Source organism: Mesoplodon mirus (genome assembly GCF_964341445.2).
Source record: "Mesoplodon mirus genome assembly, chromosome: 1".
Lineage (NCBI taxonomy): Eukaryota > Metazoa > Chordata > Mammalia > Artiodactyla > Ziphiidae > Mesoplodon > Mesoplodon mirus.
The window spans coordinates 231644355-231671483 of NC_138976.1; the positions used below are offsets into that span (position 1 = coordinate 231644355).

General features: G+C 40.6%; 1 protein-coding gene across 1 annotated transcript in view; it reads right to left on the bottom strand.

Moving 5' to 3' along the window:
- The window catches only part of ANXA10 (annexin A10), a gene marked incomplete at both ends in the record, with an annotated part of 66554 nt that overhangs the window by 15271 nt on the left and 24154 nt on the right, over positions 1-27129 (bottom strand). The window contains 3 exons of the mRNA XM_082625259.1: positions 1093-1206; positions 15720-15814; positions 21827-21908. Coding sequence (XP_082481385.1) covers positions 1093-1206; positions 15720-15814; positions 21827-21908 — 291 coding nt within the window. The remainder of the gene's footprint in view (positions 1-1092; positions 1207-15719; positions 15815-21826; positions 21909-27129) is intronic.

Genomic DNA, 27129 nt, shown 5'->3' on the forward strand with positions numbered 1-27129 from the left:
GACATTGATACAATGTAACAGTTTCATCTAAACAGTAACATAGGACTTACTTCACATCATTTTGCAAGAGGTAGGGATTGACATTATGCAACACTCAATACTCTGTAATGGGCTATATGGGAAATGAGTCTAAAAAAACAGATAAGAGTGGAGTGGATGTATGCACATGGATAACTGATTCACTTTGCTGTACACCTGAAACTAACACAACAGTGTAAATCAACTATACTCCAATAAAATTTTTTTAAATATTAAAAAAATCAGTACTTTTGGGATTCATATCTACTCACTGAATTTTAATTGAGTAAATTCCACATATGGAATTGTAAAAAATATTCGTTGAAATTAATATTTTACATAAGGCTTATTCTGATCTACAAATATGATGGCCAAGATCCAGATTCTGTAATTTTTTTCCCTCTCCCTTTTCGAGTCACACATTGTTCCCAGACCAGGCTAATCAGGTCATTGGCAGGCATTGTATTGGAATGATTGTAGCAGCTCTGCAGGTGTTTCATGTCAGCGTTTGGAAAGATGTGAAAAGCCGTTTGTCTCCCATCCCTAGCCAACAAACCTCTAACAAATCTGTAGTTAATTTCTTTACTGTAAGAGAGAATTGTTCTAATTCTTCAGAAGTGACATTTTGCTACATTTGAGCAATAGTTTTTGTAAAGGATTAATTTAGGGTCACAAAAGTATAGATGTCATCTATATTTTGTCTCTGACTCAGTATTACTGCTGACTCATTACTTTATGAGCCCAATTTATACCACAGTGTAAAGAGATTCACATGAATTATAATATTTCCTCTTAATGTGTGAAGATATACTGGGGAGAGACAAATCCAAACAGCCCCGGAAGCTTTCCTTTTGGCAGACTGGCACAGAGCGGGGTTGGTGGGTCTGAGTTTGCACAACAGGAGAATCGACTGATTCCACTGCTGGGCTCTGGAGGTCCCCCCTTTCCTGACACCCCCCCAGCATTTCTTTCATTTCTTCTTTGAGCAGAAGTTCCCTCCCCTCCCTGATCCCACATAGCAGCATCATAGGGCAGGTCTCGCACTATGGAAATATTTTCTCATCCGACCTCTACCTTCATGGCATGCCAGAGCTCGTGGGCATCGTAGGAGGGCGGTGGGTACATGAGGCCCACCATGACTTCCTTGAAGTGATCGGAAAGCTTCTCCTTCAGCTCACTAACCAGGTCCTGTGGAGGAAAAACAAATACCTTCATTATATCGCTTACCAGTTTTATGAGAGAAATGGGATAATTGCAGAAAGTCTTCTAGTATGATTTCCTTTTCCACGTCACTTCACGTAATAACTAGTCTGGTTTTAGTTCACATGTGTGTACATGGATTACATGAGATCGTGGACTTGAGGGTTTGAAAATGACTGATGTGATGACATCTCTGCATGAGACATCATCTGTATGGATATTCTAGTCACGTAAACACAGAAGGATACTCCTTCCCTAATCCCAACCCGACCCCTCTTCTCATCTCATTATGAAAATAAATAAAATTTGAAACCTGAAAGCATTTTAGTTGGGAGTGCTTAGTTTTCTTGTGTGGAATTAATGAAAGAAAGTCCTTAAAGAAAATATGCATTTTATTTTATCATTATAGCAATGTCTTTTAGCAAAGAGTTTCTGGTTTTACTATTGCCAAAAAGCTTGTATAAATGAATTAAGTACTCTTAGAACTTTCTTCAGATAGTCACATGAATATACTTACTGAAAATATTGAAAATTAAATGCTTAGAAGGAAAAATAAGGTGCTGGATTTTTGGCCTTGAAATGCAGGTACAAGAGCATGAAATTGATCGTTTTAATGTGACTTTCCTTTTACTCATGTAGAGTGGATGTTTAAAAACATATACGCTCAATTTATTTTTTGTAGGGTTACAAAGATACCTGAAAGATATTTAGAATTTACCATTTCTTGCTAAAATGTATAGTGTATATTCAGTTTTATGTTGAAATACACAACATTTTAGTTCTGACTTGGTTCAATAATATAATTCAATAAGGCATAATAAATAAGCTTTGTTACAATAAAAACGAAATAGTCATAATTTTCATTTTATTTAGTATAATCGGCAGCACGTTTCCTATACTGTGGGTTTTCTTTTTTAACAAATAAAAGCATCATCCACAAGGTGGTAATTGGTAACAGAGACTCTATTGAATTTTCACCCAGGTCTGTGCAATTTGTTTAATGAGCAGTTAATAGGTGTCTGGAGTTGTGGCAGGTGCTTGGAGTAGATATAAGACTTATAAGGTCGCTTCTTCATGGAGCTGGTAGTCTAGTTAATTCCCTCATTGTTCACCATCGACTGTTTCTAATCCCTTTACCAAATAGTCCTGACGGTGCTATTAGGAGACAGGTGATAGCAATGGATAAATCTGACATGAACATCTGAGCTTGTGAAGGCTTTGTTCTCATGCTCAAACGAGCTCAATACATCTCTTTTGAAGGAAAGATGGCAGTGTATTCAATGGGTGTTTATTTCTACTCTTTCCCAGACATGGTGGTAGGAGCTGGAGAAAAATAACACAGGGTTTCTGTTTTCAAGAGGACCAGCATCCCATAAACCCAGACGTAGCGTAAGTAAAAATGTGAGCTAATGCTTTCAAAGGCTCTGATCTTCATTTTTCACTTTATAAGATCCTAAAGCAGTAGTTCAAGAGAGTTCTAAGAATTTAGATAAGATATCAGAATGGCCTTACAGGATCAGAGGACACAAGACACAGTTACACAAGGAAGGACAAGTGGCATGGAGATAAGAGTTCAGATGCCATTTGTGATGGTTAATTTTATGTCAGCTTGGATGGGCCACAGCACCCGGATATTTGGTCAAACATTCTTCTAGATGTTTCTGTGAAGGTATTAAAAAAATTTTTTTTAATTGAAGTATAGCTGATTTACAATGTTGTGTTAGTTACTGCTGTACAGCAAAGTGACTCAGTTATACATGTATATGCATTCTTTTTTCCTGTTTTTTTCCATTATGGTTTATCCCAGGATATTGAATATAGTTCCCTGTGCTCTATAGTAGGACTTGTTGTTTATCCATCATATGTAATAGTTTGCACCTGCTAATCCCAAACTGCCAATCCGTCCCTCCTCCACCCCCCTCCCACTTGGCAACCACAAGTCTGTTCTCTATGTCTGTGAGTCTGTTTCTGTTTAATAGATAATGCCATTTGTGTTGTATTTTAGATTCTACATATAAATGATATCATATGGTGTTTGTCTTTCTCTTTCTGACTCACTTCACTTAGTATGACAATCTCTATCATATCATGTTGCTGCAAATAGCATGATTTCATTCTTTTTTATGGCTGAGCAGTATTCCATTGTATATATGGACCACATCCTGTGAAGGTATTTTTTAGATGATTAGCATTTACATCAGTGGGCTTCGAGTAAAGCAGATTACTCTCCACAATGTGGGTGGGTCTCATTCAGTCAGTGGAAGACTTTGTAAGAAAAGATTGATTTTCCCTCAAGAATTCTACCAGCAGATGGCCTTTGGAACTGAGCGGCTACCTTCTCCCCAGCAAACCCATTCCTCAGCATATATCTGCAGAAAACCATAATTCAAAGATACACCACTATATTTTAAAATTTAGTTGAAATGGATCAGTTCCTTGACAGACACAAATTACCAGAATAAACTCAAGGAGAATTTCAAACTCAGTCGAAATTTCCTTATATTTATTTTGAAAAACTGGATTCACAATTAACCCACACTCTTAATCTCTAGACCCAGGTGAAATCCTTTGAAAAAAAATCTATGAAACGTTTAAGGTGGAAGTAAAATCAACTCTACACAAAATCTTGTAGAAAGCAGCAGATGAAAGAAGACTTCTCTATTTTATGTGACTAGTGCTGTCCTAATACCAAAAAAACCCAAAAAAACAAAAAACAAAAAATTAAATCCAGCGCAGTGCCTTGAAGGTTTAAATGCAAACAGACCAATGGAATAGACTTTTATGTAGAGAGTAAAGGGTCCTGGCAGCTGATGGAAAGGTAGAAACGTTAGAATTATCATCACTTTTGCGAGCCTTCCTCTGACCCTCGGGGAAGCTGATTATTTCTTTGCCACGGCTGCTCCACTCTCGCACTTATTACACTACATTTAATGACCATATTATATGCATTTATGTGCCCCCAACGTCTATCAGACATGGACTTTCTCACAAATGTCCCCAAATCCATCATCTCACTCTGGCACAGTGCTGAGTACTCAAATGTGCAGAGTACGTGGTATATAATGTATAAATGAACGTGTGAACAAGTGCGAGAATAAAGGAATAAATGTGGGAGGAGAAAGCCCTGAATTTACTGATTAAACGTAAAAGATAAAGGCAATGGCTTGGGCACTGCAAAGTCTTCCAGTTGATCTTCAGTCACTTTTTGGGTCCGTATCCCTCCCAAACATTCATAACAGCATCTTCCCTTACTTCACCTGTGATCGCTTTGGGCGCTGACCCTGAACACCTGTGCGGTTTCCACTGCTGCTAGGGATCAGCGCGGCCGCTAGATGGCGCGGGGGAGCTTTGCTTTGGAGCGCCCGTGGGCGTGCGTGCGCGTGCGTGCGCGCGTGCGTGCGTACATGGCTCTAGCAGACTGCTTTCATAAGGTACCTCGAGGAAGTCAGGGAAGTTTGGGGGAACAGGCAGTGCCAGGCGTCATACCAACCGGTCGTGCCCAGGCCTGGGGGTGGCGTGTGGTTCCGGTCCTGGCCGAGCATCAGCTGTGAGGTGACAGGTAGGTGCCCTCACTTCTGTGTCTGCTTCCCGTCTGTACAGTGAGAATTCTAACAGTACCCACGTCATAGCATTGGCATTAACAGATTATATTTAACTCAGGTGGAATTCTTTTTTTTTTTTTTTTTTTTTTTTTTTTTGGGCGGTACGCGGGCCTCTCACCGTCGTGGCCTCTCCCGCCGCGGAGCACAGGCTCCGGACGCGCAGGCTCAGCGGCCATGGCTCACGGGCCCAGCCGCTCCGCGGCACGTGGGATCCTCCCGGACCGGGGCACGAACCCGTGTTCCCTGCATTGGCAGGCGGACTGTCAACCACTGCGCCACCAGGGAAGCCCTCAGGTGGAATTCTTAAGATATTTTCTGGGAGGTACGAGGCACTCAAAATGTCTCCCCCCCCCAAATATTAGGTAATTTGCTGCGGATTAAACATGGCTGATAGTAGCTGTTTCCTCTCTCCCCTCTTTCTGTCTCGTTCGCTCTCTGCACCCCAGAAGTTTGCCTTTTACACTGCATTTCTCACACGTTACCAATATCCATTGTCAGTAAATTCTATGGTCTCTAACTTACATCCAGAAACTGACGATTTTGTCCCACTTTTACCGCCGTAACCCTGGCTTCGGCACCGTCATGACTCCTTACGTCAATGCAGCAGCCTCTGATTTAGTCCCCTTCTGCCCTTACACCTGTCCTCCCCACACACACCTGACTGGAAAACACCTCCTGGAAAAATGCCCGTCAGTTAGTCACTCCCCTGCAGAAACACCCTTTCCCACTCCAAACTCCAGGATGAGTCACAGCTACTTTTGTGCAGCTGAGCTCGGGATAAGCAAACATGCAGGTGTTTTATGCGATGGTCACCAAGGCACACGATGTCCCCTTGGCCAATCTGTGCCCTCACCTCCTGCCCCTCCTCTCCCTGCTCCCGACCCCCCTCCACTCCCTGGGCTTCTGGTGGCTCCTGGCACAGCAGACCTGCCCCCTCAGGGCCATTGCTTTCTCCTCCCTGTAGCTTGAATGTTCCTTCTCTAGCCCAGCACGTGGCTCGCCTGCCATCGTCAGGCCATTTACAATTACAGTAAGTCTTCTACATACGAACGTTCACGTTGTGAACTTTCAGAGATGCGACTGTGCCCAGAGAAAGGAAAAAGAGAGAGAAGAAGTAAGTGAAGAATCGAAGAGGTTCACGCCGCAGGAAACGGCAAGGGGATTTTCTCTGTTTGAGGAGGCGCTGTTAGTTTCTGAAGCACAGAACCTGAACGTAGAACGGTACACGAAGGTTGCAGCAGCCGTTCAGAATGCAATTCCGTGCTACCGTGTCATCTATGACGAGAAAAAAAGAGCTACTACCCAGACATCACTGGGTCGTTCTTTCAAGAGGGTAGATAGAAGTGAATCCAGCAAGGACCCAGAACCTGTGCCATCAGCGTCAGGCGGGAGTGAAACTGCAGCCTGCCCTCCGTCTCCTGTTGCTGAGGACCCTTCAGCTCTACCATCTCCCACCTCCTCTCCCCCCTCCAGTCAGTAACTCTTCCTGCCTGTTCCCTCGATGCCAGCCCCTGTGTGCCAGCTGTTGTACTGGACTACTGTACTTTTCAAGGGACTGTGCTGTAAGATTAAAAAGCGTTTCTCTATTTTTTGTGTTTCTTTGTTTTGTATGTATTCTTTGTGTGAAGGGTATTAGAAACCTATGACAGTACATACTATATAGCCGACTGTGTCAGTGGGATTCCTAGGCTAACTTTGCTAGACTTACAAACAAGTTGGATTTGCGAACGTGCTCTGGGAACGGAACTCGTTCGCATGTGGGGGACTTACTGTGCACTTGGCCCGCCAACACTCCCTGTCCTTCTCACCAGGCTTCATCATTTCTCCAGAGCAGTAGTCCCTTCTAACGGGACATGTTTTACTAATTTTTCTCTGTCTCACCGGGTAAAGACCCTGGCAGGGCTTTTGGTCTGTTTTATTCATGGCAGTTTCCCCAGCCATAGCACGGTACCGGCTACACAACATTGGTATAAAATAATGAACGAATAAGTCCACTCGTATTTCCTCAGTTGTTTGTTTGGAGGCATTGGCTGCTCAAGGAAAAACAAGCAACAGTCCCCATCTGCACACACTTTGATTTCACGGAGGGGCTGGAACTCAGGAATTACAGTGCCCTTGCACTGCAAATGGGCAAAGAGTGCTACAGTGGTTTTTCAGGACATCAGAAGAACATTATCACTTTCATTTGCGGAGATACATATTGAATAATATGTTTAAGTAGCTAAACTTTGAAAGTTCAAAGAGGAGCCTTCAAACACATTCTCTAGATAAGAGTCTTAAATTCTCTCTGGGAGGGATAGACATAGCTTTGCCAATGCACCCTTTGGAGTGTGCCTTTCCCCAGCTGGACTGCCTCTGCTTTCTTGTTTGCCCTAAAGGGACGCTATGGACCTCACAGCTTGGCCCTGCATTAGGCTAAGGAGTACATGCTGTTCAAACCGAGCTGCTCTGAGCTCCTGGGGGCTGCAGGTGGGCCACGCCGCAGCAATTCCGACAGCTCCATTGAAACTGAAAGTAGCATGGCGGTTCCTTTTCCTTTCTTCTTTTTGCCTTTTTCTAATTGTGTGCACTCGGGCAAGACACAGAAGGGTGACTAGCAGTCTGTCTGACTATGCTCAGAGGAATAGTGTTACATGCTTTTAGCTTCTATGCCTTTTCTATTATCATAAAAAAATACTTGCTGTTGAAACACTCTGTGATGTAGGCCTGTACAAAGTGTAACTTAGAGGTTGTCTTCATTTTACCCTCACTGATATTCATTGTGGAAATACTTGGGCAATTTTATAATCTATTATAAAAACACTTGTGCAAGCTGCTTTGTCACTGTGCAGTGGTAAGTAAATTTTAAAAAAATTTATTTATTTATATTGGAGTATAGTTGATTTATGATACTGTGTTAGTTTCAAGTATACAGCAAAGTGATTCAGTTATAGGTTACTACAGGATGTTGAATATAGTTCCCTGTGCTATACAGTAAACCCTTGTTGTTTATCTTATATATTCAGTGTGTATTTGTTAATCCCAAACTCCTAATTTATCCCTTTCCCCCACTCTCTTTCCCCTTTGGTAACCATAAGTTTGTTTTCTATTCTGTGAGTCTGTTTCTATTTTCTATATAGGTTCATTTGTATTATTTTTTAGATTCCACATGTAAGTGATATCATATGACATTTGTCTTTCTCGGTCTGACTGACTTCACTTAGTATGATCATCTCTAGGTCCATCCATGTTGCTGCAAATGACATTATTTCATTCTTTTTTTATGGCTGAGTAATATTCCATTGTATATATGTACCACATCTTCTTTATCCATTCATTTGTTATTGGACATTTAGGTTATTTCCATGTCCTAGCTATTGTAAACAGTGCTGCAGTGAACATTGGGGTGCATGCATCTTTTCAAATTAAAGTTTTCATGTTTTCCAGATATATGCCCAGGAATGGGATTGCAGGATTGTATGGTAACTCTATGTTTAGTATTTTGAGGAACCTCCATACTGTTTTCCATAGTGGCTGCAACAATTTACGTTCCCTTTTCTCCATACTCTCTCCAGCATTTGTTATTTGTAAATTTTTATTGATGGCTATTCTGACTGGTGTGTGGTGATACCTCATTGTGGTTTTTATTTGCATTTCTCTAATAATTAGTGATGTTGAGCATCTTTTCATATACATATTGTCCATGTGTATGTCTTCTTTTGAGAAATGTTTATTTAGGTATTCTGCCTATTTTTTGATTGGGTTTCTTTTTTTTTGATATTGAGCTCTATGAGCTGTTTGTATATTTTGGAAATTAAGCCCTTGTCTGTTGCATCATTTACAAATATTTTCTCCCAGTCCATAGGTTGTCTTTTTGTTTTGTTTGTGATTTCCTTTGCTGCACAAAAGCTTTTAAGTTTGATTAGGCGCCATTTGTTTATTTTTGCTTTTATTTCTTTGCCTTGGGAGACTAAGGCAAAGATCTAAGAAAATATTGCTAGGATTTATGTCAGAGAATATTTTGCCTATGTTCTCTTCTAGGAGTTTTATGGTACCATGTCTTATATATAAAGTTTACGCCATTTGGAGTTTATTTTTATGTATGGTGTGAGGGAGTGTTCTAACTTCATTGATTTACATGTGGCTGTCCAGCTTTCCCAACACCACTTGTTAAAGAGACTGTCTTTTCTCCACTGTGTATTCTTGCCTCCTTTGTTGAAGATTAATTGACCGTAGGTGTGTGGATTTATTTTTGGGCTCTCTCTTCTGTTCCATTGATTCATATATCTGTTTATGTCCCAATATCACACTGTTTTGATTACTGTAGCTTTGTAGTATTGTCCAAAGTCTGGGAGGGTTATGCCTCCAGTTTTGTTCTTTTTTCTCAGGATTGCTTTGGCAATTCTGGGTCTTTCATGGTTCCATATAAATTTTAAGATTATTTGTTCTAGTCCTGTGAAAAATGTCATGGGTAATTTGATAGGGATCCCATTAAATAGGGATTGCTTTGGGGAGTATGGCCATTTTAACAATATAAATTCTTCCAAGAGCATGGGTTATCTTTCCATTTCTTTGAATCATCATCAGTTTTCTTTATCATTTTATAGTTCTCAACATATAGGTCTTTCACCTCCTTGGTTAGGTTTATGCCTAGGTATCTTCTTTATTTTGAAGCAATTTTAAATGGGATTGATTTTTTAATTTTCTCTTTCTGGTATTTCATTGTTAGTGTAAAGAAATGCAGCAGATTTCTGTACATTAATTTTGTATCCTGCTACTTTGCTGAATAGTTTTTGTGTGGGGTCTTTGCAGTTTTCTCTATATAGTATCATGTCATGTGCATATAATGACAATTTTACCTCTTCCCTTTGAATTTGGATGCTTTTTATTTCTTTTTCTTGTCTGATTGCTGTGGCTAGGACTTCCAATATTATGTTGAATAGAAGTGGTGAGAGTGGGCATCTTTGTCTTGCTTCAGAATTTAGTGGGAAGGTTTTCAGCTTTTCACCACTGATTATTATGTTGGCTGTGGGTTTGTCATACATGGCTTTTATCATCTTGAGACATGTTCCCTCTGTACCCACTTTGGTGAGAGTTTTTATCACAAATGGATGTTTAATTTTATCAAATGCTTTTTCTGTGTCTATTGAGACTTTGTCCTTTCTTTTCTTAATATAGTGCATCACATGGATAGATTTGTATGTGTTGAACCATTGCTGTGACCTTGGAATAAGTCCTACTTTTTATTTGCTGTTGGATCCGGTTTGCTAATATTCTTTGAGGAATTTTTCATCTATATTAATCAAAGATATTGGCCTGTAATTCTATTTTTTTGTAGTGACTTTGTCTGGTTTTGGTATCAGGGTGATGGTGGCTTCATAGAATGACTTTGGGAGTGTTCCCTCCTCTTCAGTCTTTTGGAAGAGTTTGAGAAGGATAGGGATAAGTTCTTTGTATGTTTGGTAGAATTCCCCAGAGAAGCCATCCAGTCCTGGACTTTTGTTTGCAGGGAGTTTTTTTTTTTTTTTTTTTTTTTTTTTTTTTTGCGGTACGCGGACCTCCCGTTGTGGCCTCTCCTACTGCAGAGCACAGGCTCCGGACGCGCAGGCTCAGCGGCCATGGCTCACGGGCCCAGCCGCTCCACGGCATGTGGGATCTTCCCGGACCGGGGCACGAACCCGTATCCCCTGCATTGGCAGGCAGATTCTCAACCAGTGTGCCACCAGGGAAGCCCCCCTTTTTTTTTTTTTTAATTGCGGATTCTATTTCACTTCTAGTATCAGTCTGTTCAATTTATCTGTTTTTTATTGGCTCAATTTTGGCAGGTTGTATGTTTTTAGAAACTTGCCTATTTCTTCTAGGTTGTCCAATTTGTTGGTATATAACTGTTCAAAGTATTTTCTTACAATTTTTTTTTTGTATTTCTGTGGTATCAGTTGATATTTCTCCTCTTTCATTTCTTTTTTTTTTTTTTTTTTTGGCAGTATGCAGGCCTCTCACTGTTGTGGCCTCTCCCATTGCAGAGCACAGGCTCCGGACGCGCAGGCTCAGTGGCCATGGCTCACGGGCCTAGCCGCTCTGTGGCATGTGGGATCTTCCCGGACCGGGGCACGAACCCGTGTCCCCTGCATTGGCAGGCGGACTCTCAAACACTGTGCCACCAGGGAAGCCCTCTCCTCTTTCATTCCTTATTTTGTTTATTTGGGTTCTCTCTCTTTTCTTCTTGGTGAGCCTGACTAGAGGTTTGTTGATTTTTTTTTATCCTTTCAAAAAACCAGGTCTTGGTTTCACTGATTTTTTTTCTATTGATTATCTCTATTTATTTCCTCTCTGATCTTTAATATTTCATTCCTTCTGCTAACTTTGGGTTTTGTTTTTTCTTCTTTTTCTAGTTCTTTTAGGTGGTAGGTTAAGTTGTTAATTTAAGATTTTTCTTGTTTCTTGAGGAAGGCCTGTATCACTGTGAACTTCTCTCTTGTAACTGCCTTTGCTGCATCCCATAGATTTTGTAAGGCTGTGTTTTCATTACCATTTGTCTCAAGGTATTTTCTGATTTCCTCTTTGATTTCATCATTGACCCATTGGTTTTTCAGTAGCATGTTGTTTAGTCTCCATGTGATATTTTCCCCATCTTTCTGTGGTTGATTTCTAGTTTTATGCTGTTGTGGTCAGAAAAGAGTCTTGAAATAATTTCTCTCCTCTTAAATTTTTTGAGGCTTGTTTTGTTCCTAGTATGTGATGTATACTAGAGAATGTGTATTCTGGTATTTTTTTGGATGTAGTGTCCTGTAGATGTCAATTAAGTTAAACTGTTCCATTGTGTCATTTAGGGTCTCTGTTGCTTTATTGATTTTCTGTCTGGAAGATCTGTCCATTGATGTCAGTGGGGTGTTAAAGTCTCCTACTGTATTGTATTTTTGTCAGTTTCTCCCTTCATATCTGTTAGCATTTGTTTTATGTATTTAGGTGTTCCTATATTGGGTGCATATATGTTAATGAGTGGAATATCCTTTTGTATTGATCCTCTTATTGTTATATAGTGTCCTTCTTTGTCTTTCTTTATGGCCTTTGTTTTAAAGTCTATTTTGTCTGACATGAGTATAACTACCGCTGCTTTCTTGTCATTTCCATTTGCATGAAATATCTTTTCCGTCCCCTCACTTGTAATCTGTGTGACTTGTGCCCTAAAGTGAGTCCTTGTAGGCAGCATATTGTAGGTTCTTGTTTTTATCCAATCTGCTACTCTGTGTCTGTTTAACAGAGCATTTAGTCTATAGACATTTAAAGTAATTTTTGATAAGTATGTATTTATTGCCATTTCAAACCTTGTTTTCCAGTTGATTTTGTATTTCTTTTTTGTTTCTTTTTGTTTTTTCTTTTGCGATTTGATTATTTTCTTTTGTATTATGCTTGAGCTACTTTCTTTTTGGTTTTTGTGAATCTCTTGTATGTTTTTGATTTGTAATTACCCTGATTTTCAAGTATGTTAACCCTTAACCATATCTACTTGCTTTAGACCGATAGTCATATAAGCTCAAACATGTTCTAAAAGATCTACATTTTCTTACTCGCCTTCCCACATTTTGTAATTTTGACATCCTATTTTTATCTTCATGTTTATTCCTTTGCTGTTAATTGTAGTTACAATCACTTTTACAAAAATTTTTGATTGTTTTTAATCTATGTATTGGCCTATTTAAGTGATTTTCAGTCCTTTTATATATTTGCCTTTCCTGTTATGTTTTTCCCTTTCTTATAGCTTGTTGTTTCTTTTCTATTTTGAGAAAACCTTGCAATATTTCTTTTAGGATGGATTTAACATTGCTATATTCTTTTAGCTTTTTCTTGTCTGAGAAATTCTTTATCTTTCCTTCTATTCTAAATGATAATCACGCTGGGTAGAGTATCCAAGTTTGCAGATTTTTCCCTTTCAGGACTTTGAATATATATTGCCACTCCCTCTGGCATGCAAATTTTCTGCAGAGGTATCAGCTGATAGCCTTATGGGAGTTCCCTTGTATACGACTCTTTGTTTTTCTTTTGCTGCCTTTAGAATCCTCTTTTTGTCTTTCACTTTTGCCCTTTCAATTATGATATTCCTTGGTGTGAGTCTTTTTGCATTCATACTGTTTGGGACCCTCTGTGCTTCCTGTTCCTGGATATCTATTTCCTTCTTTAGATTTGGGAAGTTTTTAGCCATAATTTCTTCAAATACATTTTCAATCCCCTTTCTTCTTTTTTCTCCTTCTGGGATCCCTATTTAGCATAGGTTGGCACACTTTATCCCATAGACCTCGTATGTTGCTTTTTCTTTATTTGTCTTTTTGTCTGCTGTTCTGATTGGATGATTTCCATTATTCTATCTTCCAGATCACTTATTTGTTCTTCTGCATTATTTAGTCTGCTATTCATTGCTTTTAGCTCAGTTTTTGTCTCAGCAATTGAGCTAATTTTGATTGGCTTCTCTTTATAGTTTCTAGTTGCTTGTTACAGTGATCTGCATTTCTATCGAAATTTTTCTTAATTCCTTTAGCATTTCTATTACCCCCCTTTTTGAACTTGGGAGCTGTTAGACAGGAGTCAATTATATAATAATAGGTATTTATGGAACATGCCTAGAATTGTACCTTACTCAGTAGCTAAGAAAATAATTCCCTCTAATCTTGATTATTCACATTAATAAAAATATAAGAATATCAATGATTAACATACAAGAAATCTATAAACTCTCCCACAGAAAGGGAAGGCTAGCAGAAGACACACCTTGTCCAGGTGGAAGAAATCATTCTGAACGTGAGCAGTGGGGGAGGTCAAGGAGCCCTCACCAAGGTCAGGCAGGGTGACCCGGGGAAGCCAGAGCAGGGAATGAGGGAAAAGGGAAATTTAGGCAATTTATGAATGTTCTTTTTAACTATTGGATTCTAAAGTGATGTTTTTCTTTTTCTCCTTTTTTTTTAGAGGCAGAGTGGAGTTCTATAAATGCAGTGCCTGTTCTGTGTCAGACCCAGGCAGGACTCTGGAGGGAAGGATGGCAGCCAGTAACACGGTCCCTGATTTCCAGGAGGTGATGGTCGAGGCGTCAGGAGGTAAGTAAAACTGAACACCTGGTGGGGAGGAGGACAGCATGACCACCTGACCTGGGCGCCTGCAGGAGAGGATGGGGCAGCAGCTGGAGAGAATGTGGTGCAATGGTGTCAGGGATGCATGTGTAGGGTGGCCTGCCGGCCCTGGAGTACACGGAGCACCAGGCGGGCCGGGCAGCCTGCTGTCAGTTTGCAGACCGCAGGGCCTGCCTTTGATGCGGTAGATGAAGCAGGAGGTGGTGAGCTGGCTTGAGGTGCGGAGCAGAGAGGGGCTGGGGGACTCGGTGAGCCTGTGGGCAGGTGGGTTGAATTCGGTGCCCAGATGGGTATTTGTGAGGGGAATTGAGATTAACGCTCAGGGATTAAAGCAGGAAAGTGGAGTTTTAGATTTGGACTCTTTCTGGCTTCAATTTGGGGGGTACCCAGGGGAAGGGCTGGGGGGCAGCAGCTCTGGGGGTGAGGGGCATTTCCACATCCATCTGGGTACCACATGGTGAAGGCCCAAATCAGGACAGTGTGAGCCAGGGACACGCGACAAGAAAAGTGACTATGAGACCCGGTAACTGATGTCTGACGGGGCATTTCAGAGCAGAGAGGCCCCTATCAGCTCGTCTAAGGGTCCCTAAGTTCCTCGGTGCCCAGGGACCTCAGCACAGGGGATCTGACCACTCTGAGACCTTGGGCGTGTGGTGCGTGCTCTACCCTGGAGGATCTGTTGTTTGATGTGTTGTAAGCACCTCATTTCTTAATTATTTTAATCTGTTTTAGAGTAATTTTGTAGAGAGTGATAAAGTAGTGCTGTTACCTAAGTTAACCTGATCTATGAAAAGCACAGGTGTATGCCAAGTTTTGGGTTAAAACTTTACTGAAACATGACCTCTCTCATGGCAGTTTGCATATTAAGACAATGCTGGGTTCCGAATGCCGCAACTTGTATGGCTGTTACAGTCTCTTTCAAAAGAGAACTAGCACTGGTGTCACAGGGACACAAGGAAAGTAACAGTTTTACCCGGAAAAAAAGCAAAACTGGTTTCCAACTACGGCTTAATGCAGCCAATTTCATGAGTAGTGGTGGCTTTTTGGACTCGTCATTCATTCTAAAGCAGAGGTATACCTTTGTTTTGCGTACTGTAGTTGTTGAGACTGAGGTTTGGAGATTAAGTTTTTAAGGACTAACGTTACAGAAAAAGATTTATGATGGTGTTTCATCGATAAAGCTCAGTTGACAAGGAAATTGCTATTCCAGGTCCTTTTGGCCTGAAGAGTTTTTGTTCTGAGTCTGTGCTTTAAATGCGTAACCAAAGAAAGCTTTAATGGCACTCGCTTTGAAATTGGGTGTGATTACTTTAAAGCACGGTGGGTAGTTTTATTGCCTGAAACTATTTTTAAGTGCCCTTCTTTTCTAATGGGCTCTAACTGCAGCTGTGGGAAGAAAAGCTAGTGGGGAATTTGCTTGGGTTGACAGAGGTGGGTGAGGACCTCCGGAGAAATGCAGGAAAAGCTCTTATTTGGGGGCCTTGGATTATCAGCCCCTTGTGCACCTTCCCTAGAGCTTGACGCAGGGGTGTTTTTAGCCTAACTGGACCAACTGGTGGTGTCGGGCTGTCAGAACTTTTACTTCATGAAGCTGAACAATTTTGAGAAAGGGCTGGTGGGATCACAGGCACATTTGATGTGTCTCTTTCCGACATTCTGTGCAACACATTTGGGGCAGAACTGTTTCTGCTGTTTGGTGAAGTCAGAAGCCTTTGTAATCGGAGGCTGAAAAGGGTAACGGTACCAGTTCTGAGCCTTCTCAGGAACTTCCTTGGAAAGGGGTGGGGAAGGAGGGACTCACCCTGCCGAAGGTGCTCAGGTAGGCCTCCGCAATCACCAGCCTCTGGGCGTTGCAGCGCTGGGTCAGGATGTCGATCAGCAGGTCCTTGTCACAGCCTGGAAAAGAGGCGTATTTGGAGAGTCGTGAGACTGCTACCCTGTAGGTAGGAAGAACTCAGTGTCCAGGCATCAAAGCCAGCATGCAAGCTTGTCCCTGTGATGCTTCCAGCAGGCAGGGAACAGTTCTAGCTCAAATGGAAGTCACAGGGAAGCCCCTGACATGGCGAGGTACCTCCCGTCTCTCCTCTTGATGCTACAACTACAGATTTTTCTTCAAAAGGACTCAATAAAAATACAGAGGAGTGAAGAATGTGGTCTTTCTTCCACCACCCCTCCTACCCCACCAGCCAAAGGCTTTCCTGAACGCCAAGCTGATTCCTGTTTGAATTGGCCATGTGTCTTTCTTACTGTACGGTTTGATATGACTTACAACAAATGTACGTTAAGACAAAAGTAACTGCTGTGGTCCTGATGTCAGCAGGTGAGAGGGTCCCGGTCCTTGTCTTCTTTGGAGAAAGCATTCCACAAAGAGACATTGTAAAGCAGGCACAGAGTTTATTGGAAGCACGGTATGTGCAAAGACAAAAAAAGAAGCGATTTATTTAGAGCAGAAGCAAAGCACAAATACACATCCAGAGAAGAGTGCAGGAGTCCTGAATGAGGAGAGTTGATTTAAGTCACTTCCATGGGACAGGTCTCCCAGGTCTCTGTTCTCCTCTGGCCAATCATCTCCCTTCTTTTCCCACATCCGACCTGTCTCAGGGCCCTCCCGGTATGTGTGCACGTCTTTTTGCCAAGATGGATTCCAGCGCTGAGGCTAACAGGAGATCTGACAACACATATTATGGGGTAGCGCCCCCTCCCTTTTTTGACCCCCTGAGGAGCCTCTCTGTGCATGTGCGCGGAGAGGTTTCCCTGACCTCAGGAGATGTGATAGATGTGGTCCTCTCACCTCTTCAGCAGAGCTCAGCTCCTGCCACTAGCTTTGTCCTCGGAGTGTCAGGGGAAAGCAGACTCCAGTTTAGTCCACTTGACAGACCCCAGCTGCTCAGCCCAGGGGTGCATCTGCCTCATGCCTCAGTCCAGACCCCAACAGAAGGAAGAGTCCTGGGGAAGGGGCTGTGAGGGGGGGGCCATGCCCCTGCCCAGGGGTGGGCGGCCCCTCCCCATAGCAGAGGCTCTGCTCCTGGGCTCTGAGGCCCCCGCTTCCTCCTGCACCAACCCATGAGCCTGAAAACACGCCCGAACGCACAGCTGCTTCAGGGAACCTTAGCTGCAGTGTTAGTGGTAGAGTAACCAAGAAGGTGTTAGCATCCTCTCAGCGTGACCAGAGCTCAGACAAACTTCTCCTGATGAGAAGCCCTTGACCTCTTTCCTTTCTTCTTTCTTTCTTTCTTTCTTTCTTTCTTCTTCCTTCCTTCCTTCCTTCCTGCTTGCTTTCTTTCTTTCTGAGAGCATTTACTTCAGAAAACTTGGAGTTGTAAATTCTTTCTTTTCCCCTCAAGACATAAATCTTCTCCCAACCACCTGCCAGTTTTAATGTCCAGAAATTCCTTTCTCAAGGACTTGGGATGCATCCCTTTGAAATACAATTGCCAGGAAAGATAGAGCCACTGTCTCCCAGCCTCTGTGGCAGGCAGGACCCTAAGTACCAATGAGCAGTCTCAGAAGTCCTCATGGTGTTGACCGAGGCCCCCACCCCTGTGACCTCTAGAACATCCCAGGGCTCAGACCTCGCCTGTCTTTTGTTTCAGAGGAGCTGAGTTCAGTCTCTCTCCTCTTTCATAGAGGCTTCCCTGCCTGTTGAATTCTGTGTGGTGTACTTTTTCTTTGACAAACTATGGAGATGAGGAGAAAAACGAGTTGAAGTGCTAGGATGTTAAGCAGATCATCTTTCTGGAAGTTAAAGCCATCCTGGATGTGTTCGGATCCTGGGAGGGTGATGAGCTGCACGTGAAAACATCCAGTGAATGAGGGCGAGGGACTGGACGTACACGGATGGCCGTGCCTGGAAGAACCCAGAGCGGGAGCGAGGTGTTTATGTAGGTGAGAGAAATGGTCCGGCAGCTGCAGAATGGAGGGAGGGAGGCAGAGGATCAGCTCCAGAGCCTGGGATTTCGGGTTTGGGAGCAAAGGCAGCCTGTAGAGAAAGGCACAGAGCATCAGGTTCACGGGGCCCAGGTTAAGCGCCGGAGCCAAGGGACATTAGGTGGTTCTGAAGGGATCTGCTGACTGCGTGATGGGCGGTCCAGATGAACGTATTTTTAATAATAAATAGAAGGTTTTTCAATTGGATCCACTGTTGATTTTGCTATCGTCACACTTTTGTAACTTTTGTGGCCTTCTGGTTTTCGTTGTTGTTCTGTTGGGATTATCCACAACCTACCTCTCTGAATTACTCTCCATTTTTCAAAGTTCATAGCAATTCTGGCTCATTTATCCTTCTAGAGATATTTCAGAGTAATATCATATGGATCTCAAAAATATTATTAAATTTTCAATTAAAATAACTAAACTTAGGAATCAATTTAGAGAAATTGTCTTTCTGTCACTAACATGATGTATCTGTTGAATTAATTATGTGTTTTTCTTTTCTAAAAGACTTAGTAAAGATTTGTAGGGTTTTTGCAAATAACAAGAAACTTGATTTTGTTGAAATTATTCATATTTGCATTTCTATTGATATTTCAAGCTAATTATTTTTGCTTTGTTTCTTAACACATAATTGCTTAATGAAGTAAATGATGTTGAATTTTATGTTGACGTTGTATCCAGAAAAATTATTGAACTCTCATAATTTTTAATAATGCTTTTGCTTGATTACCTTGGATTTTGAGATATATTAATAATGTCCTCTGCAAATTCGGAGAATTTTGATTTGTTTTTTAGAATCATCATATCTATTTCTCTTTCTTGTCCTATTAGGGGCAGGAATTTCTAGATAATTCCTATCCTAGGGTTTAACAGAAAAATCTGACATGATGAACCATAGCAGTCTTATAGGTTTTTATGATGTACAATTGATTCTTGTTATTAGTGAAAGGTTTCTACAAAGTCACCATGAGCATAAATTAGTAAATGCTCAACGACTGCTTCTAGGGGAAATAAAGGAAAACTCAGCCGCTAGGAATAGAGGGAAACTCCCTCCACTTCTGTAAAGAAGGTCTACACACACCCTACAGCTCACATCATATTGGTGGTGAGTAAGGCCTGGGACAGGTGAGGAGGCCTAGTCTAAATAGCACCCAGTGTTTCACAAAGATTCATTTTGTCTTGTATGCAGCTTTACCATGAGTTAGGCATATAGGTTAAAAATAGTTCCCCTTGCCCAGGATCTCACAGGCATGATCTGGAAATTATATATGTTAACTGAGATAAAATAAACACAGTTGTTCTAAGAGTGTGTGGGTAGGGAAGTAGCTTGTTGCAGTTAGGACTTGGCAAGTGGACTGCACTGTTAGAGATTGTTACCTGGGAGGTACTGCTTTTCCTTGGTGAATTCTTACACAACTTAAGACAATTTTTGTTAAAACTACTCATTTCCATTTGCGTCAGAGAATATTTTTGCTTTCTGATTTTTCTATGTAAAACACAGTAGCCAAGTCAAAAACCAACAAGTGAGACTACATTAAACTCAAAAGCTTCTGAAGAGCAAGAGAAACAATCAACAAAGTGAAAAGGCAACCTATAGAATGGGAGAAAATATTTGCAAATCATATACCTGATGAGGAGTTGATAGCTGCAATGTATCAGGAACTCATACAACTCAATAGTAAAAAAAAATAATAATCTGATTGAAAAAAATGGGCAAAGGACCTGAATAGACATTTTTCCCAAGAAGATGTACAAATGGCCAAGAAGTACACGAAAAGATGCTCAACATCACTAATCATCAGGGAAATGCAAATCAAAACCACAATGAGATGCCACCTTACACCTGTCAGAATGGCCATCATCTGAAAGACAAGAGATAAAAAGTGTTGGCAAGGATGTGGAGAAAAGGGAGCCCTCCTGCACTGTTGGTGGGAATGTAAACTGGTGCAGCCACTATGGAAAACGTTACGGAGGTTCCTCAAAAAATTAAACATAGAGCTACCATCTGATCCAGCAATTCCACTCCTGGGTATTTATCCACAGGAAATGAAATTGCTATCTTGGAGAGTTATCTCCACCCCCATGCTCATTACAGCATTATTCACAATCGCTGAGACATGGGAACCACTTAGGTGCCCATCAACAAAGGAATGAATAAAGAAAATATGATACACACACAGTGGAATATTACTCAGCCACAAAAAGAAGGAAATCCTGCCATTTGTGACAATATGGATGGATCTTGAAGGCATTATGCTGAGTGAAATAAGACAGAGAACTGCAGATACTGTATGATCTCACATACATGGAATCCAAAATAGCTGAATTCATAGAAACAACCAGGGGCTGGGGGATGGAGGAAAGGGGGAGATGACAGTCAAAGGGTACAGACCTCCAGTTATAAGAGGAATAAGTTCTGGGGATCTAACCTCCGTCATGGTGACTACAGTTAACAATACTGTATTGCATACTTGAAAGTGGCTAAGAGAATAGAGAGTAGATGTTCTCACCATAACGATAATGACAAAAATGGTAATTCTGTGAGAAGAAGGATGTGTAAACTAACCTTATTGTGTTGACCATTTAGCAAAATATACGTCTATGAAATCATCACATGGTACGCTTTAAACTTACACAATGTTATAGGTCATTTGTGTCTCAGCAAAGCTGGAAAAAACCCACAGTAGCCAAGGAAAACATTTGCAATTGTCGCTTTTGATTGCCCTTTGCCAGGGGCATCAGGATGGATAGACTTTCACAGCATCTTGAGCTGTGTTCTTGCTCTGTCATACTAGAGCGGAGGTGTGCCATCAAACGCAAAACCCCCTGAAATTCTTCAGCTAAAACACTGACAAGCAAAAACCTATAAGGGTCAAAATGAATCTGAATTCTGACCCTAAAATTGCAATGACAGGAAAATTGAAACTGGCACAAAGAAAATTTTTGAGTGAATAGATTGCTTTGATTTATAGTTTTAAAGCAAAAATTATTCTCCTGAAGAAAAAGTTAATCTATAACTGTTTGTTACTCTGTCCAGATTTTTCTTGCCATGATTCATATTTTAAAAGGCATAAGCATTGCGGACTCTTAATGTTGACTTTAGAGCATATTCAAAGTCCTTTTTTGTTTTCCTCCAGGGTCCTGCTAGTGACACACACACGCACACACACACACACACACAGTATAGCTCGTGTAAAGATGACCTTGTCTTCAAAGCTGAGAGCTTGCTTTCTCATGAAAGGCTTTTTATGTTTCATGCAAACGTTTCCTTTCTGTTGTCAGTGTTCATCTCCATGCTCACCAGAAGTCTCCTTAGGACAGGTTGGATGTTTAACAGCTCCATATCATATCTTAAAGATTAAATCTTTTTAAAAAGAACTCAACAATTTCCCACTTCTCTCTACATTTCTTTCCTAAACTCTAGTTCATTCACTGGACATGCACTTACAACCACCTGACCCAGCCTCCCGCCCTGGGAGCTCAGAGGCCAGTCAGCAGGTGACGGGGGTGTGGGCGGGGACAGGCCTGGTGGAGGTGGGGTCAGAGGCAGGACAGTGCAGAAGCAGGTGCTGGGCTTGGGATGACTGATGAGTTTGGAGGGCAAAGAAGAGTTCAAAGAGGAAGGCTCAATTGAAGGGATTCCTGAAGGAACAGAATTTGAATTCCAAGTAGATGGGAGAAGAATATAGCCTCCCAGGCAGGGGGATTACTGGGCCAGTTTGCAGGGATGTGGAAAAGCAGATCCCCTGGGGAAGCAGCAGGAAGTCTGATTTGGCTGGACATGGAATTCTCAAAGGAAACAGGCTAGAAAACAAACAAGGGCGAAAAAAGGATGTTTATCCCAGATTAAGTTTTTTGGTTTGGAATTCCATTTAGTTGTTAGGCATTTAAGAATCTAAGGCAAAAACATGTCAAGATCAGATCTGCAATTGCGAGAAAATGACCAAGAAAGGTGCTAGAAATCACCAGGCTTACCAAATCCCTGGAGTGCTCCCCCTAGCATTTGGGCGTCCATCATGGGGTTGAAACTGGGAGCTGGGAAGATGGTTCCCTGCACCTGATGGGGAGAGTCAGAGAGAAAGGGATTACACTAATGCACACCAAAGGTTTCAACATTGTTTTAGATAAATAAAAACAAAAGTACTTTCTATATGTTTGAATTACTGTAAGACATACACACAGGTCTATTAAACAGATGTGTTAATTGTATGTCAATTGCAGAGATTTAATTGTGTTCCTTATAGTCTATTGGCTTCTCCTGCATTGGCATCTATTGTTCATCTAGGAAACTGAGAAACTAGAACTAATAGTAGAAAAGTGTAAGAATCAAATAAATACATGTCTTCTTAGTTAACAGTAAGCATTTTCTTAGGAATTGGAGACAATTTTATAGAAACTGAAAAGAGATGAATTGTGTGGATTCATCCCATTTAAATGAGTTATAAGTGGCAGATAACCACCACAGCTTTTTTTTTTTTTAACAATTCAGGGGCCCTGAAATCATATTAGAGGAAATTGACACATTTGAATTTGGATTAGGGATTCATGATGCAGATGGGGCAGAGATTTTTCGCAAAGCCCGCAGCTACAGAGGAAGACATGAACTCCTGATGATTCTCTGTTTAAGTTCTCCCTCGTGCTAGTAATAAAATGGCAGAAGACATAGGTGAGGCTTCGAGTCTCTTATTTGAGAGAGAGCCAGCGGGACTGGGCTCTGTAGGATGGCACTCAGACCACCAACGTGTATTAAGAAGGGGGGCTCTCCCCTGTGTGTCGTGAGTTTGCTCAGACACATTGGGAAAAATGTCTTCCTGTAGAAAACGGGTCTCCAGGCCTTCAGCAGGCAGGTTCACCGAGCTCTTCTCCAGAAGGTGAAGTTTTCCAGGGCCCATCGTCTAACAGCAGAAAATTAATTAATTGATGAGCAAAAGACTGGACCTAACTTCTAGTCCAAGAAATATGCATATACCAGTGCCAAAATATCTATGAAAAGATTTTTGGGGGATTAAGAAAACTGTTCACTTGAGTTAAAACTAAGAATTCAATTCCATTCGTATTCCACTTGACTGATGTTAATAAGCAGGAAGCTGCCTGTTTGAAGTAGACTGGAAACCGTAGAGTAGTTGTAATATGGACATACTTTCGTACGTAGAAGTACAACCAAGTTAGTGAAACATTCTTCTTAAATCCTAGACGGACAGACATATGTAATTAAAATACGAACACAGTTTGCATCTTATGATGCCCGTGCCTGTGTTCACAAACCAATGTCCAATTTGCTTCTAATATTTCAAGCTTATTGGCAATGATCCAGAGACTAAGTTCTCTTGAGTCAACCCTTGATTCTAGAAGGTATTTATTAGGAGACATCATGAATTTTATCTCCCTTATTCACTAGCCAGTCTCATTGGCTGAGATTCTATTAGGAAAATAGACTATGATTCTTCTTATATTTACTAAATTAAGTTCAGAGATCAGATTCTAAAATAAATTTCCTGATTGAGTTCTCCTCACCTCAGTCATTTTGTTTTGAATCTTATAACCCTAGAGAAATTTAAGATTTAAACTTTTGAAAGAAGAGCCATGCCTTTAAATGTAAAATTTCTTTTCTGCTATTCATCACTGCCTTTTACTAAATCCTTTTTGTCTGTGTAGCTTTTTCTGTTTTTTTTTTTTTTCATTGGAAATATTAAAGGTTTTTTGAGGCATGGGAAAGAGATACTTTAGTTCCCTGTTTCAGGAGTTAGAAGGCTAGTTTGGACAAGTCTGGAGGGGCAGTACATTCAATGCCTGGTGACCTTAGTCTTGCTGTGTGCTCTCAACCAAAGGACTGTTTTAAAGTATAAAAGAGAAAATGTATTTGAAAACAATGGGACATATTGTTAAATATGTGTAAGTTATCTAGGCAATTTCAGCACCGAGTGTGGAAATGTCCATCACAAAACAGAACATTTAATTCCTGGCCGGGCTAGGATCCCCCAATTTTCTACTGGAGTATGTGCTACAAAATGAAACTGTTTATCTTTTGCACAAAAAAACAAATGAAAGATAGAAAAAAAAAAGCTCTGAAAGTTATACATAAAGTTAGAACTGTCTATAGTGATTTATCAGACACAATTTGTATGTGAAATAAGAGTCCGCAGTTTTTTTCTTCAAAGTTTTTTTAATCCTTATATAGACTACTAGTACAATGTATTTTTACAGTATAATGCAAAAGTTATTTATTTATTTATTTATTACAGTTCCAATATCCTTTGCCACTTAAAATGATCTCCTTATCAATTGGCCTTAAACGAATACACTAAAAATGTTTTTTTAAAAAAACATTGTGAATGTTCAGTAATTCAGGAAATAGTTTTATAGTATTTGTCATTCATGCCCATTTATATAGAGTATTAAATCATTATATTCATTTTATGTCAATTATACTTCAGTTAAGCTCAAGTGAGCAACATTATTCCATGTAAGACACGTATTTAGTCTTCCTTTTACTTATTTTCTCATTGGGATGCTGACTTTGTCTTTTAATGGTCATATTTTTCCAGTTTCATTGGGATATAATTGACATGTAACATTGTGCAAGTTTAAGGTGCACAATGTGACTTGATCCACGTGTACACTGTGAAGTGATCCCCACAGTAAGGTGAAGTAACACACCCCTCACCTTGCATGTCCCTTTTTCCTGATGAGGACATTTGAGACCTATGCTCCTAGCAGCTTTCCTGTATATAAGACAGTGTTGAAAACTGCATGTGATAAATTGGGAGATTGGGATTGACATATATACACTAATATGTATAAAATGGATACCTAATAAGAACATGCTATATAAAAAAATAAATAAAATTCAAAAAAAAAAAAAAAAGAAAACTGGAGCCACCGTGCTGTACTTGACATCCCAGGACTTGGTCACCTCAAAACCGGGAGTTTGCTGACAATCACAGTCCGTCAGGGACCATTTTGACTGAACTGACCAGTTAAGCTATGGAAACAGTTCAGTTACCAGTTTTAACTTTGTCCCCTGAATTAAACAATTATTTGAAAAAATTAATTGATTGATTAATTGCTTTGGGTCATAAAACTTTTTTCAAGTGATTACAATGTACCTGTAGGTATGTATTCCTCTATTTTCTTTGGACTGTTTTCCAATTTTGTGCTTGGCTGCATTCTGTGTATCCTCACACCCAACACCAGGCTCCCTGATGACGTCAGTCTACACTGAGAGCTTCTTAAACTTCCCTACCACTCGCTGCCCTTTTATTTTTCATCAGTATCTTACATTTTTCTATTTGATACAGTTCTTTTTTTTTTTTTTTTTTTTGCGGTACACGGGCCTCTCACTGTTGTGGCCTCTCCTGTTGCGGAGCACAGGCTCTGGACACGCAGGCCCAGCGGCCATGGCTCACGGGCCCAGCCGCTCCGCGGCATGTGGGATCCTCCCAGACCGGGGCATGAACCCGCATCCCCTGCATCGGCAGGCGGACCCCCAACCACTGTGCCACCAGGGAAGCCCCTCTTTTTTTTTTTTTTTTTATTATTGAAGTACCATTGATTTACAATGTTGTGTTGATTTCTGCTGTACAGCAAAGTGACTCAGTTATATATACATTCTTTTTTATATTCTTTTCCATTATGGTTCATCTCAGGATATTGAATAGAGTTCCCTGTGCTCTACAGTAGGACCTTGTTGTTTATCCATCCTGTATGTACTAGTTTGCGTCTGCTAATCCCAAACCCTGAGTCCATCCCTCCCCCACCTCACCTCCCCCTTGGCAACCACAAGTCTGTTCTCTATGTCTATGAGTCGGGTTTTATTTCATAGATAAGTTCATTTGTTGATACAGTTCTTAAAGTTGGGGCTTTGCCTATGTCAAGTACAGTATTGTTTTATAATCTGCTGCCGTACAAGTAGTTGTTCTGTGGCTTCATTCCTTATCCTTCTAGTTATATTTTATGTCCCTTGTCTGCAGAGGGTACATCAAAACTATGTGTGATTTTCTATGCAGTGAGACATCTTTTAAAAATGTTCTCATTCACTGGTGATGTCACTTAAGTTAAATGATTGCTTTAAAAAAATTCATTAATGAGAGTTTTTGGTCAAATGACCTGGCTTTATATATAATTAATATGATAAACTTTCTTTTTGTTTTTGTTTTACAAATACAGAATGTACATGAATTAAGCAGATTCTTGAAATCATTATACTGATCATATTTATTGTTTGTATTAAGAAAACTGAAGAGAGACAAACAAATCAGACAAATGAGAATTGTCCTGGAGAAGAGGGTGTGGGGTGCGAGATGGGCCTAGTTAATGGGGCACGTCTGGCTTGACAGTGACTCGGGCGAGAAGGAAAGACAGAGGTGAGCTGTCACATGATTACCAAGGGACATCGAGTGTTTTTTTAAGCAAGAGAGTGAAATAATCTGATTGGAGTTCCACTCTACAGCCACATAAAGAAAGAAACCAAAAGAAGTGATAGAGGTTGTAGGCATGGCTAATTCAGAACCTCTAGCAGGTATAATGCACACCTGAACTGAAGCAAACTGTGTGTTCTTGATGAATGCAGTTTGCTTGTTGACCGAGTGTAATTTAACTTATTAATTTCTGAGGTGTATTTTAAGTTAACCCAGTCACGTTAGTTTAACCTTTTGAAAGAGTAAGAGACTGTCGTGTCAGGTATTTCTCAGTGTGTATACCTTTTAAAGCAAAGTCCTTTTTAATGTACGTGTTCCTAATTTGTTCACATCTTAGAGCAGAATGGAAATTTTGAAAAAGTGGACACTTTCCAATGTGACATGAAAATAATATGTATATGATAAAATTATTTTTTTACCTTGAAAATGGTCAGATTTAGAAATAGTATCACTTGTCGCAGGCAAAATAAGTTCCAGTGTCTGTCATTTCCATTTGAATTCTCACCACAAGGTAATCAAAATATAATCTTTGCTTCTAGTCATTTGTGAATTTAGGTTTTGACAGAGGAATAAAAAACACTCCCTTTTTAAATGACAGAATAAACTGCGTCATGAACTCACTTTGCAGGAGATCATGAGTGATTTGTAGATTTAGAATTGGTTCCAGAATCTACCCCCTGAGTAAATAATGAACGGATTTCTTTAACTGACAGAAGAATTTCAAAATTATTGTCTGGAACTGAATACAGACTGGAAAAGTCACGTATAGATGGCTCATGAAGTTGATAAAAACAAGTTCCTCATCTCATATCAATAGGTACATGGATAATGCATATTTCATTTATTCATAGTGACCCAGGG